This window comes from Saccopteryx leptura, chromosome 13, assembly GCF_036850995.1.
Source record: "Saccopteryx leptura isolate mSacLep1 chromosome 13, mSacLep1_pri_phased_curated, whole genome shotgun sequence".
NCBI classification, from domain to species: domain Eukaryota; kingdom Metazoa; phylum Chordata; class Mammalia; order Chiroptera; family Emballonuridae; genus Saccopteryx; species Saccopteryx leptura.
Window position 1 is genome coordinate 44,551,680 of NC_089515.1, and position 21,480 is coordinate 44,573,159.

The following is a 21,480-nucleotide window of genomic DNA, read 5'->3' on the forward strand; positions in this document are numbered from 1 at the left end:
CTATCCTGTCCAAAGGGCCACTCTTCCCTAGTCATCGCCTTGAGCTCCCAGGGCTGTGGGAAGCTGGGGTGCTGAGGCTGCTAGGCCCAGATCGTGGTGGGGAAGTTAAGGTTCCAGCCCCTTCTTGCCCATCAGTAGCCAAGGCCTGGCAGCTCCCCAGAATTCACAGTCTCTGAAGCCCAGTCTGGCAGGGTGAGCTGGTTTCTGTCCCGGTGCCCTGGAGGTGGGTGAGGAGTGGGAAGTGGCTTTTCTCTGTAAGGGGTGGACATTGGGGGGTGTTGGCTCATCCCCCTCTTGGGCTTAGAGCAGCTCTCTGTAGGCATCTGACCCTGCAGGGGGCCACTCAAGTGCAAAGGATGGTCGGGATCTTCTCCGGACCCCTGGACAGCAATGGGTAGGGCTATGCAGCTTTGTTGGGAGTTCCTTCCTGGGAAGGGGTGTAGACCAGGTCCCCAAGAATCATGGGAAGAAGCACTCGCAGTCGCCTCGCTAAAGAATATTCATTTATTTATAATTATTGCTAAGTAAACTTTTTTAAACAGGAACATAAAAACACAGTAGGGCTTTGCACAAGTGGAATTTCTAAACAGTTGGTTTGTATACACGTCAAAATAAGTTAGAATGAAATTCATCCAGGAGTTTCCAAGTCACCCGAGAGGCCGTACACCTCTTTTGCAAAGGTTGGGGGTGAGGGGTGAGGACAGGAGCCTTGCCAAGACACCCCCAGCTCAAATTGAGTTGTGCTGTCCCCTTCTCTTAGCTTTGCCTAGGTCCAAGGCACAGGGCAAGGGCGTTCAAGTATCGAACCTCGCAGAGGGCTGGTGCTGATGGCGGGGCTGGGGGAGGAAAGGAGAGCCCCTCCCTGGGGCCCAGACCTTCTCCCTTGGGTTTCCAAGACCAAGGCCACTGCACTGGCAGGAGAGAGGAGGAGGTACAGGGTTCTTTTTGGTACCAGGGGAGAAAGACGTTGTGGGAAGAGGTAGTTTGCCGGGGAATGATGCTTCTGCTCAGCAGGAGAAAATGTCTTCTACAGTGACGGGGTCACTGCCACCTGAGGGTCATCATGGAGGGCACCTAGGAGACTGGGGGGCCTCGGGGTCTGGAGAACCACACCTGGGGAGAGGCTGCCATGGACTCCAGCCCCCTCTCATTTGCTGCTCAGTATGAACTGGAGCAGAGAAGGAAGGAGCACTTGGCTGCCTGATCCCAAGGCCACCTTGTCCTCCCCTCAGTCCTGATCACAGCCACCGAGGCCTGGCTTGGTCCTTCACTAAGGGTACAGCCTTGGGGGGGGGGGGCTGTATTTCAAAGTGGTTCCCACCACCCCCAGCTGTTTTCCCTCCACCTGGTTTCTGGGCTGGAGTTGGTGGCTTTACCTCCTTCTGTGCCTTTGGGGACAGCCCTGCCGGCCCCTCCCCACTGAGGCCCCAGGAGGCCAGTGGGCAGGAGTGTGGGTGCCCAGTGTTCCTGAATGTGCTATTTCCATGCTCCGAACCTGCAGCCTTCAGTTCCGGGGCAGGAGCCGGCAAGGGGACAGAGGCGATGAGAGCTGGCCAGTGAGGGAATGGGCTGGGCTGGGCAGTCAGCAGCTCTGGCCTCTGGCAGGAGATGCAGAGCAAACCACGGGCGAGGGGCTGGGCCGGGGGTGGAGGGCCTGCCCCGCTGCCTCCTGAGGCTTCCTGCCAGCTGCTGCACCTCCCAGCCCGAGCCCCGCCTGGCCAGGCTGCTCCGCTTGGGGGAGCACAAAGCACACAGCACACGAGAAAGCTTCCGTTGGGAAAAAGAAAATGATCTCCATCAGAAAAGATGACAGGCGACACAGAGTTGGAAAGGGAAAAAAACAGTAATAATAAATTACCTTCCAAATACCCCCATTTGCTTTAAAAAAAAAAAGAAATCTCTATGGTCTTCATTTTCCTTTTTAAATGTTGCTCTTCCCGGGAACCTGCTGACTCTTGCCTGTCCCTGTCCTCAAAAGGGATATTTGTTATACCCTAAATAAGAAAAGTACTCCAGCTCCCCCCACCACACACACACACACACCAGTGGTCCTTGGCCTCCTCTGAGGACAGCTCCCTTCGGTCCCAGTGATCTCTTTACTGTTCCCTGCCCCCTTGATCACCGGCCTCCATCTGTCTTTGTTAGCATGCGCCTGATGCAAGGCATGTCCCAGCTTTATTCATGTTGGGGACCCTGGCGTGGTGCCCCAGCTCAAGACAGAACTGGATGATGTCGGTTGAAATCCACCTTAGGGCTGGCTGTAAAATGGGGACCTTCTGGGGGTTTGTGGGGGGGCGGGGCTGCACCCTGCTTTTCTGCCAGCCAGGTCGGGGGCCACATGCACACCTGGCTCCAGGAGAGCACGAGGCACCAGGAGGTAGAAGGCAGAGGTCCTGCCTGGCTGTCCAGGGACAGGGTGGGGAAGACAGCTCTGGAGCCTGGGCTTTTTTTCCCAGCCTGGGGCCAGTGGGTGGGGAGTGGGCAGTGCTGATCAGCATAGGAGCTAACATCCCTAGAGGCAGGGGTTGGTCCAGGCCTGGCTCAAGCGGATCTCTTCTTCCAGTGTCAGGACCCCTGAGGTGCCACCAGGATGGCCCTGCCCACACTGGTTGCCCCAGCTCTGCTGGGCCTGGAGACACCTGAGAACCTGTGCCCTTGTGACCTGTCCCTAAATGGCCCCCATCAGCAATTCCCCATCCTTCCACAGCAGCAGGCCGAGGAGATGCAGACCTGGGCCTCCGTGTTACCCTTCTCTCCCTGGAATGCCTGGGGCCTGGGCCTGGTTCACAGCTGAGGCCAGAGGTACAGTCCATTTGGTCTAAAAGTCCCTAGTGGTGCAAATGACTCAAGTGGGAGAGGAGGGCTCAGGACAGTGGGGCAGTAGCTTGTTTCTCAGCTGCAGGAGGCACCGCCTGCAGCCCACGGGTCTCACCCCTACGCTCCAGGCCCTCCTCAGCCTGTCCTGGGCGGCCTAGCTTGTGCTATAGCACATTGTAGTAGGCCATCTCTTTCATGGCCTGCTCGGTGAGGACGCTGGCCTCTGCGCTGCTATCCACACTGGCATAGGCGTAGGCATTCTCCTCGAAGTCCTCCATCTCCTGCTGGCTATCAAGCTCAGAGGGGTCGGTGCCCGTCAGCTCCATCATGGGGTCTGCAAGAGAGGGGCACAGTTAGGCCCGGATGGCAGCTCTCCTGGGAGGAGGCTGTCTCCCCCCCACAGGAAGTGGATTACCTTGCTAAACAAAGAAGTTCACAGGCATTGCTTCCACAGAATTTGTAGCCGCCTCTCATCCTTCCCACCTGGGGAGGTTGCAGACTTTGTGGCTACTCCAGTGGGTCACCAGACCTGAGCCCTAAGACCTGCACGTGTGTGTGTGTGTGTGTGTGTGTGTGTGTCCCAGCCTTGACCTGTTTTGGTCCTGCCTCTATTGTCCCCTCCTAAGTTACTAAACTTATTTATTCTCTGCCATGTTTCTCACTGGTCCCCTCTGCCATATGGAAGCCTGCAGCACTGTGTATTCCGTTTCTGCGTCACCCTCAGTTAGCACCTACTGCATGCCAGGCACTGCACATGCACCAGCTCATGAATATTAATTGCAACCCCAGTTAGGAGAGCAAAAGAAAGCTCACAGAGGTTGCTTAGCTTGCCAAAGGGCACCCAGCACGGGCTGTTTTTCCCATCCACTGTGCTGCTCTGCCTCAACTGGCCAGGGGAGCCGATCTCTTGCTCCTCTGACCTGCAGCATTCGTGCCTGAAGCCAGTTCTACCCGGTGGTCTTCCTGGTCCTTGCACTCCAAGGACAAACAAACACCCAAGGGAGGCCAACACTGAGGACGAGGCAAAAACTCTTTAAGAGGCCTCCTGTCATTTTATCAAATCGAAATCTTATAATTCTGTTACTGATGGAACAAGAGCCAGATAGAAAACGCCACATGGGAGGCCTGGGCTGCCCTCTGTGAGTCACAGAGGGAGAGGGCCCGGGAGATGCTCTGGGGACTAGGAGGATGGCCACCAGGGGCTGGGGAAAGACCCAGTGTGCCTTCTGCCCCCATTCACCTGGGGGCGTGTAATGTGTTTTAGGGAGAAACGGATCCCAGAGCAGGGTAGCCCTGATGAGGCTAAGGCAGCTGGCCTTATTAACATTTGGGGCCATAACGACTTTTTGTGGGGACTGTCCAGTGCACTGTAGGATGTTTAGAAGCATCCCGGGCCTCTATCAGCTAGATGCTAGTAGTAGCAGCATCACCCTAGTTGTGACAACCAACCCAAATGTCCACTGGGGCAAACTCACCCCTCTATTGAGAATACTGGTCTAAGGGGAAATCCCAACGAGTGGCTTAGGAATAAGCTCGGGTCCACTTCTGGTCAGTGAATCATGAGAAAAGGCTGGCTTGTGAGTTCTTAGAATGTTCTTGTTGGTTTCATAGAGCAAAGGGGAGCAGGCTTTTACTCTCCCACTGGATGTAAACGAGGAAGTCTATTGCCTGGCAGGCACTGGCAGCCTCTTGTGGCCATGAGGACAGTCACACTCCTTGCCTTGGCTACTGGGAAGCTCAGAGCTCCCCTCACGCCTACAGGCCTCCCGTGGTACACGTGGAGTTGTGAGCTCACCTGGCTCTCTCTCATCTTTCCAGTTGCCATTTTCCCATTTGATGCCTTCTTTCCCATCCTTTTATTTTACGTCATCTCTCACTACTGAGATAAAGTGTCTTTCATCTCTTGTGTGTTGTGATTTTGCATGAGTTACCTAACTTCTCCGTCCTTGAGTTTCCACATTTTATTATAAAACGGCGATAATAACAGAGCCAACCCCACTGTGAGGGTCACATGAGTTAATAAAGGCCTGGCACACAATTAGCACTCAATACATGTTATTATTTTTATTATATTGACGTGAGCCCACTTAAATCTTTTGAAGAATACATAAACATCCCATCATCCCCATGATGGCCCTCCAGGGTGCCCCCTCTCCAGACCTGAGCCCACCCCAATGAGGTCTCAGGCCTGGCCAGCCTCCCACCTCCTCTAACTGGACAGGAGGCTCCTGTGTGTGCCATGAGGGTACCACTTCTGCTCCGTCCACTGTGCGTGGCCCACCCACCTTGGCTGTCCAGGCCGATGTCCATGACGCCATGCTTGACCTTCATGTGCCGGCTCAGGTTGCCCTTGAGGTTAAACTTGCTGGAACAGTAGGGGCACTTGAAGGGCTTGCTGCCCGCGTGCAGGTGCATGTGGCCCAGCAGGTTGTACATGCGGTTGAAGGACTTCCCGCACACCTGGAACACAGCACTGGCACCGTCAGCCTACAGGGAGCCTGCTGTCCAGAATCCCGGCCCCCTCCCACCTCCACGGCTGGGCTGCAGTCCCACTCACTATGGACAGCACTCATTTTGTTCTTTCCTGTGTGACCCCAGAGGCCCAAGAGGCAGAGAACTAAGCCTCCTCGTTGGTCACGTCCTGTGGGTCTGCCCCATGTTTCCTGAGCTGGAGTGGTCAGAAACCCAGGGCTCGGATCTCTGACTGCACTGAGTCCCTGGCCTCAGCTCTCCCTGTGGCTGCACCATCACCTTCACGCCCTCCCCAGCTCTCTAAAAGTGCAACTTAATCAGCTTGTAGGATCCAAACCCCCCACCGCCCACTCCAGCTCTCCAACGCCCAGGCAGTTCCACCCTACCAGTACCAATGGTACGCACTGCATGCAGACTTGCCCGCACTGGCCAGGCCACATCTCAGTGGGCTTCAGCTGCTGTAGTCATGCTGACCCCAGGCCCCCCGGGCACAGTCCTGCCTTGGGGCCTGATGGCTGGGTACCTTACACTTGAATGGCTTCACCGGCGAGTGTACAATCATGTGGGTCTTGAGAGTCTGCTTCTGCACGAAGGTCTTGAAGCAGATGTGGCACTGGTAGGGCCGGACGCTGGTATGGATCAGCATATGCCGCTTCATGTTTGCCTGTAGCGTGAACTCTCGGCCACACACCTCGCACTTGAACTCCTTCACGCCCTGTGGGTTTGGGGGCAATGGTCAGGGCCACACAATGGGCAGAGCCTCTGGATGTGTATGTGTGTGGCCCAGAGGCTCAGAGTGTCTACAGCGTCTGGGAAATGATTTCGTGGGGGTGTTCCAAACAGGTACTGCTTGTTTAAAACCACTGGGATAGGCCCTGGCTGGTTGGCTCAGTGGTAGAGCGTCGACCTGGCGTGCAGGAGTCCCGGGTTCGATTTCTGGCCAGGGCACACAGGAGAAGCGCCCATCTGCTTCTCCACCCCTCCCCTTCTCCTTCCTCTCTGTCTCTCTCTTCTCCTCCCACAGCCAATGCTCCATTGGAGCAGCGATTGCCCGATTGCCCGGGTGCTGAGGATGGCTCTGTGGCCTCTGCCTCAGGCACTGGAATGGCTCTGATTGCGGCAGAGCAACGCCCCAAGGGTAGAGCCCCCTGGTGGTCAGTCACATCTTCCACTTCTCTAGCAAGCCCCCTGGTGGGTGTGCCGGATGGATCCCGGTTGGGCGCATGCAGGAGTCTGTCTGACTGCCTCCCTGTTTCCAACTTCAGAGAAATACAAAAAAAAAAAAAAAAAGGGAAAAAAAAAAAAAAACCCCTGGGATAATGCCGGGGCAGGGCCACTTACTCCAGGAAGCCTTCTAGTATTGGGCAACGATCGGCTGGGCCTTATTGTTCTCATCTATACACCCGCTTTCTCCTGTTTACCTGGCAAATGTTTTAGTTCATTCACTCATCAGCAACCATTTACCAAGCACCAGCATCACACTGGGCATCAGGGGCCTGTGTGGCCAAGAAGACACAGCCTTAGCCTGGCAGCTGTGGATTATTCCCTCAGATCCAGGACGGGCACGTGTTTTTCCCCTTATGGCATCTCTCAGTGGTCTTTTCAGTTCACAGACCCTTTTGAGAATATGATTAAAGGTATGGACACCTCAGGAAAAATGACACTCGGGTCTGTGCAGAATTTAGACTCCTCAAACTCGTGGAGCCCATCAATGACCCGCGGGAGAGAGTTTTCCAAGCGTCCCTGGTGGAAAGGACCACAGGTAATTCTTACTGAACGAACAGCTGCTCAGATTGCTCCCTGGAGGTTCCCATTCAGTGGGATTTTTTTTTGTCTCAACAGGGTCCCATGGTAATTCTTATCATTGATGGGGTTTGGGACACTCGGTGCCAGGAGACAAAGACTCCAGGGAAAACCCTCTGGTTTGGACTGGCAACATGATTTTCCTGGTCTGGAGGTGGCCTCAGAGTAGGACAGGGTACTGGGGGCACAGGCATCCACTTCATTGTCTGGGGAGAAATATTAGGACACAACTTGGGAGCTGCTCCCTTTGCTAGAACTACAGTGACTGAGTAGAATCCCAGCAGGATAGACATTTCTGTGGTCACAGCTGCTATCCCGATTGCTGTTCCATACAAAGTTTCGTATTATAATTGAATGGTTCCTGTGTCTGTTTCTCTTAGGCAGGGTGTGTCTCTTGTCTTACATGCTTGCTGGAGAAGTGGAAGATGTGACTGACCACCAGGGGGCTCTACCCTTTGGGAGCTTAGTCTGCAAGGGCTGTGCACATTGCTGATTTAAACGGATGAGATTCTTCTCATCATGTTTCCAATTGTATTAGCCTTTGATTTTTGCTTTCAGCTTTTCTTCACTGCATTATTTATTTTTTAACACTCTGCAGACAGGTGGGGACTTTCTGTATAGGAGAGAGATGGTCCATGAACTTATCTTCACTCTCATCCACCGCAGACACTAATAGTCATCTGGTTTTTACTTCAGGCGCGTTCCAGGTTTATAGCTGAACCCAGATTTGGCTTCAGAATCCTTCTTAACGTTATACTCTTGGCAGCTTCACCAACGGACTGGGAGCATCTGCACTGAGGCCTACAAATAATTTTTGCTCTCACAGAAGAATTTCCAGGGGTGGGAGAGGTGGGTTCTTGGCCTGGTAGGCTGGACATCCCCTTTAGTGTCCACTGTGAGAGACAAGGACACTAAGCTCGACCTGGAGCAACTCTCAGGCCACCAATACAAAGACCTCTACGCACATCAGCTTCAAAGTGTGCAGCTGTTTGGTTTTGGGGTGGAAACCATGCCATGGGGCAGGCCAAGTGGGACTGTGGGACCCGAGAGGCCTCATTCCACCTGCCTGGACATAGGGCCTCTCAAAGTAGGCAATGCTGGCTGAGAGGCAGGGTGGCTATCAGACTGAAGGGGCGGGGGAGAAGAAGGTGGGAGGAAAGTGGTCAAGGTTATGTCCAAAGGCACAGTGGGTAAGACCAGTATTTCTCTATCTTCCCTCTCCACAAACCACTTTGCCAGTTTAGCTGTATTCTAGAACCAACTCTACTTTTGTATAACAAATATTTTTCCTTAATCTGTTCCCTTTCAAATGAAATATATTTAGTTTTTTCCTAAAGGGAAGTCACAGGTTTTCTTACATGGAGCAAAGGAACCCATCTGTACCCCTGACCGTCTGGTCTGTCTGCCTGCAGCATCCTGGCCTCGCCTCTCCCATCCATAAAGCAGGGAGGGTAGGCTGCTCCAACTGTGTTCCTTGGGTCCTGCTGGGGGCTCCTCAAACATTATTTTAGAATTTTATTTATTGATTTATTTTTATTTATATTTTATATAGAGAGAAGGGGTGGGTGGGCTTGAGCAGGTAGCATCAACTCATAGTAATTGCTTCTTGTATGTGCCTTGACCGGGCAAGCCCAGGGTTTTGAACCAGTGACCTCAGCATTCCAGGTCAACGCTTTATCCACTGCGCCACCACAGGTCAGGCACCTCAAACATTTCATTCAAAAAAACCTTTTTTAATAAGTCAGGTTTTACTATTTAAAAGACAACTCATTTCAATCGTATATTTTTTTCTAAGTATGTAATTATAAAAATAAGAATAAATGTCATTACTGTTCATCTATATTAACGACCTGAATGACCCCATCCAGTAAGTTGGGAAGCCCCTGGGGCAGCTGGCGGGAGGCACAGGGCAGCGGCCGTACCTTGTGGGTGAGCGAATGCTGCTTGAGGTGGTGGATCTGGCTGAACTCCATGCCGCACTCGGTGCACACGAAGGGCCGCACGTTCTGGTGCTTGAGCATGTGGTTCTGCAGCTGGCTGCGGTAGTGGAAGGACTTGTCGCACTCGAGGCACTGGTACAGGGTGGGGCCCTGGTGGGAGGCCAGGTGGCGCTTGAGCTGGGTCAGGGTGGAGAAGTCCAGGCCGCACTCGACACAGACGTGGCAGCGGCCGCTCTCGTGCTTCACCTCGTGGGCCTTGAGCTCGCTGGGGTAGGCGAAACCACGGCCGCAGAAGTGGCAGCTATAGGGCTTGACCTCTGAGTGCAGCAGCATGTGGCGCTTGAGGTGGCTGGTCTGCGTAAAGGCCTTGTGGCACACCTGGCACTTGTGGGGCCGGGTGCCCTGGTGTGTCAGCAGGTGCGTCTGCAGGTGGCTGGGCTGCTTGAAGAGCTTGCTGCAGTGCGGGCACGAGTGTGGCTTGATGCCATTGTGGCCCAGGATGTGTGTCACCAGGTTGTACTTGGACGTGTAGGACTTCTCGCACATGCGGCATTGCCAGCGTTTCTGGCGGTCGCCCGCCTCCACCAGGTAGGAGTCGTCGATCTGCACATTGATGTCTAGCCGGTCCAGCTGGGCCTTCTTGTGGCGCTCCACCGTGGAGCCAGCCGTGTCTGCCTCGAACTCGCTTGCCTCCTGCCACACGAAGCCCTGCTCTGGCTTCACGGGTTCTGGGGACTCCATGGTGGGGGCCTCGGGGTCACTCAGTGGGGCCATGTGGGGTGGCTCAAAACCACAATCTGTGGGCAAAGGCTCAGGCCCCGGCAGTGCCATGCTGGGCTCTGGGAAGCCATCCCGAGCCAGGTCCGGAAAGTGAGGGTCGTACGGGGCCATGTCCAGCTCTGGCCGTGGGGCTCGGGGCAGGGGCCGCAGTGTCCGGGGCTTGCGGCTGAAGGCGCTGAGGTCGATCATCTTGACGGCGCTGCTCTGCACCAGGGACTCGCAGCCACCACTGGCCACCTCGGCTGGGGCCTCTGCTGGGCCTGTATCCTTGTCATTGCCGGGCACAGACACCTCGTAGACTTCCTGTTCCTCCTCTTCCTCTTCTACCTTCTCAAATTTAACCTTGGGCACCAGCCGCACAGGCGGCCGTGTCTTCCGCCGGGTGTGCTTCTCGAAGGCCGCCTCCACCTCTAGCACCTCTTCCTCTACTGGCTCTTCCAGGGCCCGCCCGTTGCAGGCCAGCTGGTAGACATCAGGGCCCGGGGGTCCGGGCTCCCCCATGGAAGCCCCGGATAGCTCGGGTCCCAGGTCCGGGTAGAAGGCTTCAGCGCTTATAGTGGCTCCAAAGAGCTCATTTTCCGAGACCAGGCCCAGCACGGCAGCCTGAGCCAAGGACAGCACCACCACGGCGTCCGTCTGTGTCCCTGAGTCCATGAAGCCCTCCATCCCTCGGCGGCTGGCTAGGAGGGCATCGCTGCGGGGGCAGGAGAGAAGGGAACATCAGTACTGCTGCACAGACAGATCTCACACACACACACAGTCACACACAGTCAGCAGGGGAGCGGCTACTTTGGGGTGTGTTGGTCTCTGATGTCTTTTTACCCCTGCCTTAGGAACAGGACACACATAAATAATTGCAGGGAGCAGCAACACGCTCTGTGTATCTATCTACCCATCTCCTCTTTCTCCCTGTCACTTTGCTGGCCTCAGTCTTCCCATCTGTAAAACAGGGAGGTTGGATTTCCTCAGCCGTTCTCAAATTGTGTTCTGCACATCCTTCAGGAGCTCCTTAAATATCCGATTAAAAATATCACAAAAATGAAAGATTCTTCTATTTTTAAAAGCCAATTTTAGAAAACCCATTTACTCAAATGTATACACAGTACAGCTCATTCCAACACATTCAGTGGCCCCACTGACTTTGTTGCTAAGGTGATTAATTTTGCACAGACCTTGAGACTACAGTGAGGTGTTAAACAACTGTCACCATTTGTAATGTCTTGTCCATATGAATGAGGTGTTTTGGTTTTGCAAAGAATATATATTGGAGAAAAAACAAGGCAACACACAAAAATAAATTAGGTGCCAAGGCCGACCCTCAGACAGCAGCTCCCACCAATCACCCCTGATGTTAAGAATGTGTGTCCCTCACAGGTCACGATTCTTGATTAGCTAAATATTACACGTTTAAGTAGCTAAAGGTATGCCAATTAAAAATAGAGCTGCTCCTCCCCACCCGATTTGCACACTGGAATTCCAAGTGAAATCCTATTTGAAAGAGGGCTCAGCAAAGGCTAACATGTTTGAGACAAGTGCCTGAAATGAAGGCATTGGCTCCCAGCGTCACAACCACATTCTCTGATCTGAGTACTTTAAAAAGCCAATGTGTCGCCTGACCAGGTGGTGGTGCAGTGGATAGAGCGTCGGACTAGACCCTCTAGCTGAGGACCCGGGTTTGAAACCCCGAGGTCGCCAGCTTGAGCAAGGGGTCACTCGGTCTGCTGTAGCCTCCTGGTCAAGGCACATATGAGAAAGCAATCAATGAACAACTAAGGTGGCAACGAAGAGTTGATGCTTCTCGTCTCTCTCCCTTCCTGTCTGTCTGTTCCTCTCTCTATCTCTCTCTGTCTCTGTCACAAAAAAAAAAAAAAAAAAAAAAAGAGAAAGAAAGCCAATGTGTCCACCTATCCAGGTTCTAACCCTGAGCGCATGGCCGTCCTACCTTCCCAGGAGGACCAGCCCCACCAGAGCTATGTAGCACAGCCCTGCTGAGCTCCTGGCTCCTCCCACTAGCTCCCAAGTGTCTTTCAAATTCTACCTGTTCCTGGGGCTTCGCTGTCCTCCCCACCGCCTCCTAGTGCCCTATCCCAGACTCTCCAGGCCTCTGGGGGCGCAGGGGGCATGCCGGGATGTGGGAGGGCCTCCTCAGTGGCCTGAGCTGGAGACTCATGATCAAGCCCTCCACTCCCAGCTCAAAGCCTGGCACGTCCGACGCAGTCCACAGAGAAGAGAAGGACGTTATTGGGGTGGCTCCTGCCTGCCTCGCCTGCTCCCCTCCTAGGGCCACAGTTGGCGCATGGCCCAGAAGCGGCCCTTCCTCAGGAAACAGGCTCTGGCCTGCTGTCTCCTTCCCCCCACAGGCCACTGGAGCCTCCCCTTCCTGAAGCCAGCTAAAAATAAAAACACCCCGACAGGAATTTGGCCTCCTTGAAACTGACACTAAAGACTAAAACTATTAAGCTTAAAGTGGGGCTCTTGTGGAAGGGGTCAGACGGGACAGGCAGGTAGTGGTGACTTTAGGGCTGAGGATTAAAGGTATTTCTGGGTTATGAGCCTGTACCTGGGTGTCAAAGGGGACCTGCCCAGAGGCCTTGCTCTTGAGGGATTCATGCCCAAGTGGGGCGTGGGTAGAACACAGAGGTGCCAACAACCAACCATAAACACCAGTGGAAGAGCTAGCTTTCCATTATTGGGTGCTCATGCTAGGCGAGCCATTTAATAATAAAACAACCTTTGGTGGTGGGGGGAGAAAGTGTGTATCCCATTTCACAGCTCAGGGATCAGGGGCCCAGTAACATGCTCCCGAGGGCCCCATCGGTGCAGGCAGAGTGGGGTCTGTACCAGGCTTGTCCGGCTCCACGGCCTGGCCCATCGTCTGTGCAACCCGGGAGAGGTCACGTCCCGGCTCTGAGCCCCGCCTCCGCTCCCAGGTGCTCTCCTGCTCCGGTCAGGTTGTGAGAGGCCAGCAGGAACGCCTGTGTCCACGCTGCCCTGCTCACTGGAGCAGCTGCGCACGCATGTGTGTGTGTGTGTGTGCGCGCGTGTGTGTAGGAACGACTCTGTTGAGACAGAAGCCAAGAGAAAGAAGGCAGAGGGAATCTAATTTGCCTGCATTTCGAATGCGTGTTCTGTCTGTCACACATGGAAATGACTAGCAGGAAGCTAGGGCCTCTACAGCCCTGATGTCATTCTTCCTCCTCCTCCTGGGCCATCTTTTGGGGCTTTTTCTCACAGGCTATACCACCCTCCTGTTTCAGGCCTTGGCACAGGGCTGCCTAGGGCAGGAGGCGAGCCTGCCAGGTTCTCACCACCTGTGTGCCAGGGTGGGCCACTTGCCTTTGCCCGAGGCCCCCTCGCCGCCCCGCCCTTCTCAGGGCACAGCCTCTTTCCACCCCTGGAGCTGCGGGCTCAGACAAAAGCTCTGTACGGTGTCCAAGGGCAAGAGGAGCTCAGGCTGTCCCTTGACTGTAGGATGACGGGTATCCAGGGGACGCAGCTTGGCCTCCTACCAGTGCACTGGAGGTCCCCAGGGGGCAGAGAAAGGAAATAGCAGAAGCAGGGAAATAGAGGGACTGGAAGAGCTGCCTGGTTGTAGTTTAAAAGACTTGCACTGGGAGTGGGGGGAGGGAGGCCACAGCAGAGGAAGGGGGAGGGAGGGAGAGAAAGAGAGAGAGAAAGAGGCTGTGGAGGCTAAGAAACAAAAGCAGAGGGGGGAGGGGAAGGGGAGAGTGGAGAAGAGAGGAAACAGTGTGGTGACACTAGAGGCCCAAGGCTGCCCTATTTCTCAGGGCTCCGCATCACCCCCCTTCCTGGGCATGAGGGCCAGGCCAGCCCTGGGGAGGAGCCAGAGTCCAGGGTGGAGGCCCAGCAGAAAGCCTCCCGGACCCAGGCAGGGACTCGCTGCTACTTCATATGCTGCTGTAAACACTGACACAATTGTCAAATGAATTAATGACTGACTTGCTGTGTGACCCTGGACAGGTCGCCTGACCCATCAGGGTCTCAGTTTCCTCATCTGTAAATTTGGGTACAAGAGGCTTCTTGGACCCGTGAAGGTGGGTTAATCCTTGGCCTTCCTGATAGTCATGGGATCCCCTCCCCAGGATGTGACAGCACCCCCTCTCACCCCATGCTCCTTTAGAAACTCCTTTTCTCTTCACTGAAACTCCTCCAGACATCCCTGCTCTGACAGCAGGGGAGAGCCAGGTGACCAGCGTCCCTGGACAGAGACACAGAGACAGTGGGGCAGAACTCTGGTGGAAGGCATTCAGGGCTTGGGGCTGGTGGGACAGGAACCATTTTGAAGGAAGAACCAACAGGATTCTTGACTAACTCCCACCAACAACATCTTCTCAAAAACCAGCTGAAGACATAGGAAGCCTCAGGGGCTTCTGCCAACCCATCTTTGGGATGTCACCAACCACTCGGCCATCAGTTGTACTTAGGGCCTTGCATGTGTCCGGCTGTTGCTGGGAGGACAGGGCTGCCCCTCAGCCCCTTGTCTTGGCTTTGAATCCCCAAGCAGCTCAGAGGCTGCCATCAAATGAGTGATTCAGCACACATTTCCTGGGTACCTACAATGGGCCAAGAACTGGTCTTGGTCATGGGGATACAGTGGGAAAGAAAATCAAGTTCCCACCCTCAGGGAGCAGCCCAGAGTGAACTCAGTCAACGTTTGAAGCGCCAGGATATGCGGGAGGAGAAGGTGCAGGTGGGTTGGCTGGGGCCGGGCAGGGGCTCAGAGGAGGCTGGTCAGGGCCCAGCAGAGCAAAAGAGGGTCTCACTCCTGGGTCCGTCACTCAAGACCTCTGGGATCTGGCTCCAGCTTCCCTTTCTGCCCTCTCTCCAGCTATCCTGTTGGTGTGTATGTGCACATGCACATGTGTGTCCCACGGAGTCTCCCCCCCCCCAGGAGTCCCAAGTTCCCAGAGAAGGTGAACCTGGAGTGGGCATAGCAGGTGGCTGGGCCCAGGGATGGAAAGGAAGTCCCACGTATGGACAAGGCTGTAAATAACACTCGTGGGACTTCGGCTTGTAGCAAAACCACCCTCTTTGTTTCCTCTGCTGTTCTCACTGAAGACTTAAAGGTAACCTCTGCTCACATCTCCAGAGAGGAAGAGGAAGCAAAAGCAAAAGCTGGAGACTTGTGCAAACCCCAGGCTCTTAGCCGAAGTCTCACTTCTGCAGTGGACAGGGCAGTCTGCCGGGGTGGGGGGCAGGGGAAGTGTGGGAGTCTCTGCCTTGAAGGATTCTCTTTGCCTCAGCTTCCCCTTTTCTCTGTGGACAGATCTGCTGAGCTACCCATGCAGTGCCACCCATGCACAAACCACACGGGGGTCTGGTAGTCACTTGCCCAGCCACTTCTTTTTACAGATAAGGAAACTGAGGCTCAGGGAAAGGAAGGGACGGGTCCAAGGCCACACAGTGAGATGGTGAAGCAAGGACTAGTATACAGGGTGCCAGCCCAGAAACCCACCACTCAGCCACATGTCCTAGAGGCCAAAGTTCCCCAATTAGGCTCTATCTGACCCTCCATTAAGCCTCCTGCCCCTCTCTGTATCCCCCCATGGCTGTTTCCTACCCCAGGGCCTTTGCACAGGCTGATTCCTCTGCCAGGACTTCCCTTCTCTGCACTGAGTTCATATACTCATCCCGTAGGATTCAGGGTAGATTCTGGGGCAGGGCAAGGGCCTCTTTCATAGCCTGAGGATGTCAGGCTAGTGTGACTTGGCTAGGCTGTAGTGCCCAGCTGTTTGGTCAAACATTAATCTAGGCGTTGCTGTGAGCTATTTTGTAGATGTGTTTAACTTCTACAACCAGTTGACTTCAAGGAAAGCAAATCACCCTTCTTAATGTGAGTAGGTCTCATCCAATCAGTTAAAAGCCTTAAGAAAAAAAACAAATTTCCCAAAGAAGGAATTCTGCCCTAAGACCGTATCACAGAAACCCTGCCCAAGTCTATAGCCTGCCCTGCAAATTTTGGACTTGCTAGCCCCCACAACTGCGTGAGCCAATTCCTTAAAATAAATCTGTGTGTGTGTGTGTGTGTGTTACTGGTTCTATTTCTCTGGAGAACCCTGATACAATCACACCAATTCAAAATCGTATCTGTTTACAGGTCATAGGGAAGCAGAGTGGGCCCTAAGAGAAGAAAAGGGGAAGGGAAGAAATGCAGTCACTGAGGGGCCTAGAATGAATGAATGAGACACAGGGAAATCCTTGCCTGAGTGTTCTACAACTGAGTGCTTGCCTCTGCCTCAGACCTGCCTCCTCCCCAGGGCGGCCTCCAGGCTGCACAGAACAGCCTTGCTCTGGCAGTCCCCAAGGCTCAGCCTAGGGGCTCTGGGCTCTCCCCACCCCACAGCCTCTGGACATCCTTTCCCTAAGCTTCAGGACCAGTGCCTGTTCCCAGTGCAGGGACAGTAGGCCCCATGTTTCGGAAAGGCATGTCCGTGTCTTTCCCCCAATTCCACAAGCAAAAAGCACACCTATCCCACACAGATTCACTATACAGGACGCAAAGGCCATCAGCTTGATCCAACAAGGAAAATCAAAGACAACTTGGGCTCCCAAGTTCACGGGACAAGGTAAGAACCACAGCGAAGGAACACCAGGGGCTTTATCTTGCTTGAACTTGGTCAGGTCCTGCGATGAGCACGTGTGATTGCTAGGCTTCCAGGCAGCCCTCTGGGGTGGGGAGGGAGCATCACTTCCATTTTCCAGGTGTAAAGCTGAGTCCTGGAGAGAGGCAGTGAAGCAGATCCCAGCTGGTTCGGCCCAGGGCCCAGGGCCCGGGGCCAGCTCCCTCCACCCTGCCAAGTCGAGTAGAATGAGCTTCCTGGGTCGTGTCTTCCTCCTCTGTCAACCTCCCTTTCCCCACACCAGGGCCAGTTTCAGCCTCGGGAGCCCCTCACGGCTTCCCTTCCTGCTCATTATGCTGGTCTTAGGCCTCTCCCTTGATGAGCCCTCAGCCTTCTCCATCCTGTCTTCCTCCATTCCTCCCCTCCTGTTTCCGTGGCAACCCCATCCTCCGCTCTGCTGCTCGGTCCTGTGCTCCTGTCTTTTTTTCTCTTTCATCTCTTCCCTCATCGCAGTGTATGGTCTCAGTCCCCCTCTGTCCTTTGCTTCTAGTCTCTCACTCCTTTTTAATCTCCTTTTATCTCCTTCAGTGTTCTCTTTTCATCTCAGGGCGACATTTATTTATCTCTTCCTTAAGGAAAAAAAAAAAAAAGGAAGGAGGAAAAAGAAACCCCATTTCTTCAACCTTGCTCCTATAGTTCAGTCCCAGCCTTCTTTCTCTTGGATCATCCACAAGGGCCAATTCAGAAATCCCAGAATGGACCTCCTGCCTGCCACGGTGCAGGCTTCCCACTGATCTCAACTATGGATAGGAGGAGAAATCTATGGGGGGGAGGGGGAGGCACCCTAGGGGGGCCTGGCCTTGCTTCCCTGAGGCTGGGCTGAGGACCCACCACTGGAGACCCCTCAGGATGAAGCCAGGCAGGACCTAGATGGAGGGTGAGCCAGGCCCGGACTGCCTCCGCATCTGCCCCTGCAGGAACTCACCACAGGCCAGGGAAGCCACCGTGCACAGCCCCTGGCCTCATGCCGCGGCACACAGCGGCCGCTCAGTGTACCCAGCTCCTCTCACGCCACACAGGAGGGTGAGATTCATCTATTTTTTAAAATTCACTTTTTAGCATGACCCTAAATTGCCTCCAAGAAAGGCACCCTTTCATGGGCTCTCCTTCCCTGAAGTCCTGGGGCTCAAAGGTCATTCTGGAGCAGCTCTGGCCTGCCTGCCTGATGCAGCTCGCCAGGCCCGGCCCCCGGATGCAGCAAGGCCCAGGGCCAGGCCTGCTGAGCCCGCAGAGGGGCCAGTGCCGCAACGGCTTGGCTCCTCCCTGAAGGGCTGGCTTAGCACCCCAGGAACCCCGGGAGCAGAACCCGAGGAAGAAGATACGGGCGGCAGAGGGGAGAGGAACCTGGCTCTGCCACTCTGAGCTGGGCAGCCTTGGGCAAGTCCCTCAACCTCCCTGGGACTCTGTCCCCTTGTGTGTAAGATGGGAACAGCGATATGAAAAGGACCCACCCTGGACTGAGCTTGTCCTTCAGGCCAGGCTTGTATCCAGTGAGATCATGACTATAAAGCACGGAATCTTGAAAAAAAAACCCCACTTTACAGAGAAGGAAGGGACACCAAGGCACAAAGGATCGAATGACCTGCCGAAAGTCACAGACATACCAGAGAAGAGCTGGAGTTCTTGGATCTAACTTAAATGCTTTGCTCTTCATATAAAGGAGAATATAATACAGGAAATAATTAGGCTGGTGCATAGCAAGGACTCTGTTACCAGGAGCTAATTATTATTATTGTTATTATTATCATCATTACCATTATTCCCATCATCACCCACTCCATCAGCCAGGCTGGTGCTGGCTGCTGGTCGGACACAAAGATCCCATTCTCAGGGACCTCACAGCTTGGTTAGAGAGACAAGACTAAGAACCACGAAGCAGCAAAAAATACCAGACAGGAAATTAACACTAAACATGCGGGGCACCACAAGAGGACAAAGTCATTGCTTTTTTTTTTTTTTTAAGCATAAGGGGTCAGAAACACTCTTCCATGTGAACTGACACATAGGAGGCAACAAAGGCTCAGAGCACAGGCCCTACCCCTTCAGTCCCCATCTGGGGCATGGGATCATGGTCCCCCCTCCCCAGAATTGTTGGGAGCTTTACAGGTCTAACTGAGCCCGTGAGGCCAGGGAGTGTGATCAGTGGTGTTCAATACAACAAGGTCAGTGGAGGGGTTGGGGAGGCATAGTGAAGGCAGAGCCTGGCTAGGTCCCTGTCCCCCAACACATGCAGGGGGAGATGAAGGGGACCTGCCCAGGTTGGCAGCACAGGAGGGAGGTGGGGCACAAAGGAGCAGCGGGCAGAGGAGGAGCCAAGGGGTGAGCTGGGCAAGGGGCCTGGCCTGGGCGCAGAGCCCTCTCCCACTCCCGCAGCAGCCAGCTCGAACGCGTCCGGGCCTCCCTCCCCGCAGAGCCCTGGCAGCCCCCACCTCCTGGAGCTGCCGCTGCTGTAATCAACATTTATTTTGCAGTCACCCACACACCCGACTGAGTACAGATTTATGCCAGGAGAGGAGTCAAGAATGCCTCTCTCATTCACGTAATGCCGCCTTGGATCTCCTGGGGGAGGGACAGCTGGCGGAGCGTTTAGGCTGACAGTGTACACACGCAGGCAGCAGGCACACGCACACGCACACACGCACTCACACACACACCCGTCCACAAAGGCTGCCATCAGCCACAAGCAGGAACGACGCAAAGATCCATTTCTTAGTCACCTAACAAATGACACTTTCGTACAGTCTGTTGAGGGACAGGGCCCCCGTGAGGGGTGAACACCCCGGTATGCCCACCTGTTGGACAATGTTCTGGTCCAGGAGCACTCAAGGCCCATGATGAAACACAAGTTCCTCTGGGACTTAGAAAAACAGGCCGGGCAGGGAAAGGAGCATGCCCGCTTGCTCAGCCAGGCACAGCCCTCTACAGTTTATAAAGTCCTTTCCCAGCATGACGCCACTGAATGAGCAGTGTTCTTATTCTCGTTCCACAGATCACAAACTCCGAGCTGGGCAGACGGCTGCCTTGTCCCGAGAGCTCCGGTGCCAGCCTGTGCCAACTCTCAGCACATTATCTAATTTAATACTGACCACTGTGTGGTTGGGACTTGTACCATCCCCTCATTCTACAAACAAGGGAACTGAGGCACGAAAAGGTTAAGAACGCCTTTAGAGCAGAGTTCCCTGTGCCTGCTTCCACGGGGAAACTTTTATAGCAATTTCACATTGCTATGCCGCCCAGGCAAGGCTGGTAATATTGGTCTACAAGGATTCGAAACGATAACTCAAGAAACAGGATGAAAAACACTGGTTTAGAGCACAGACTCTGAATCTGAAGGCCAGAGTTCAATCCCCACCCCTGCTACTTTGCAACTGTGTGACTCTTTCTTCTTATTAAGTGTGGGTGGTGCCGGGATTGTGCTGGGATCAGGATCCCGGTAGAACCTGGCAGCCTGCGTGCCACTATTATTAGCACTCACTAATGTGCCTGGGGCCACAAAGCTAGTTACCCAAGCAGACAGGCTTCCTGAGGCCAGTTTTTGACGGGGGATTGCCCGTCTCGCCTCCCAGATCCTCTGCCGCGCTGGACACAGGAGCCCGGGAAACGTGTCCACCTCCAAAGCCTGTTCCCAAGCACAGACCCCATCTCCCTGCCAGGAGGGGAGCTGCCTTTATGGGAGAGGCTTCCCTTTCATCTCTGGCCCATGTTGGCTGTGGGTGCCTTAATAGGGTGTAAAGAGGTGTTCTTGCCCAAACTGGAAAAACCTGATGGGCAGCCAGGCCCGCTCTGGCAGTCTCCAGGTTTGCCAGCAGGTGCCTGAGAAGCAGGTTGGGCCAGGAAGGGCACGGGGGAGGGGAGAGGGGGGGCCCTCCCTCACCTGCAGAGGCTGGGAGATTATGCAAGGATGGCACCTGCTCCCCAGCTGTCTCCATCCTGTCCCTGGAGCACAAATCCCCAGAAAACAAACCACACCTTGCCTCAGTCACCCGACCCTGAGGGAGGACACAACCTCCTTCCCAGCCCCAGGCTGTCCTCTGAAGAGTATGTCATCCTTCAAACTGGCACACAGTAGGTGCTCAACAGGTATCCCTGAATAAACCACTCTTCCTTGAGGCAGGGATGGGCCCCCCTCCTTTGTATGGGGCTTTCCAATTTATTGGACTGTGTCCCCTCCACACCTGCTAAGGACAAATTCAAATCATCCTTTGACAATACCATGGGCTGGCTGTGCTGGGTGTGACAGAGGACAGAGACACAGGGCTTGCCCTTGGGGGCTCGGGCCAGCCCAGACCTCCAGGCCTGATGCCCTTGCTCCAATCACAGGCCACTCACACCCCAGGGCTCCTTCACAGAGATCCCTGTGTCCCTGCAGGTGCCCTGGTCTTTCCTGGGGCTCCTGGGCAGTTTGAGGCGAGTCTGTGGCTCCCATTGCTGGGAACCTGGAGGTGCAGATCTGGCCCTTTGTCCTGTGCTCTGAGGAGTAGCTGTAGGCTGAGGCCCTTCCCTCCCAGAGGAGAAACAGGGCCCCAGAACGGGCACCTCTCTTGTTCAGGCTTGCCCGGCTACTATTCCACTTATGCCCCAGGAGCTGCCCCTGACAGTACCTAATTTCTTGCCTTCTTTCCACCTCTTGAACAGGAGCTCCAGTACCTTGTCCACTGCATCCTTCATGCCTGCTTTCTATGTCCCCTCCAGTGAAGCTGAATCGTCCTCTCAAAGGTCACAGAGGCTTAGATTCCAGCTTCCTGTTCCTAGTTGCATTCTGTCTGCCCCTCCTCTGCCTCCATCCCAGAGGCCCCAGGCTCAGGCCCCGGCCTCTGCTTTCTTGTCTTATGGAGGCTCCCTTGAAGAAGCCCTCTTCCTGTGGCTTCCTCTCATCTCCGTGCTGAGGTCACTAGATCTATGCCTCTACCCAGGTCCTTCGACGTTTCCTAGTTGTCTAACCGTCCATCAATCATCACCCGTCTAAACTATGAGAGCATCGCTCGCCTCCCTGGAGCCATTGCCACTCCCAGCTTCCTCCTTTCTGC

General features: G+C 54.5%; 1 protein-coding gene across 8 annotated transcripts in view; it reads right to left on the reverse strand.

Moving 5' to 3' along the window:
• Window positions 1-490: 490 nt before the first annotated feature.
• The window catches only part of ZNF710 (zinc finger protein 710), a 59,379-nt gene continuing 38,389 nt past the window's right edge, over window positions 491-21,480 (reverse strand). For 3 of the 8 annotated variants that reach the window (XM_066354617.1, XM_066354614.1, XM_066354613.1), the window contains 3 exons: window positions 9,015-10,506; window positions 5,813-6,004; window positions 3,393-5,277 (listed from right to left, as the gene is read on the reverse strand). In XM_066354617.1, coding sequence (XP_066210714.1) covers window positions 4,885-5,277; window positions 5,813-6,004; window positions 9,015-10,478 — 2,049 coding nt within the window. In that variant the 5' untranslated portion in view covers window positions 10,479-10,506 and the 3' untranslated portion in view covers window positions 3,393-4,884. Of the gene's footprint in view, window positions 3,152-3,392; window positions 5,278-5,694; window positions 6,005-9,014; window positions 10,507-21,054; window positions 21,305-21,480 lie in introns of those variants that run through there. The other 5 variants (XM_066354618.1, XM_066354611.1, XM_066354615.1 and 2 more) reach the window with 5 other exon arrangements.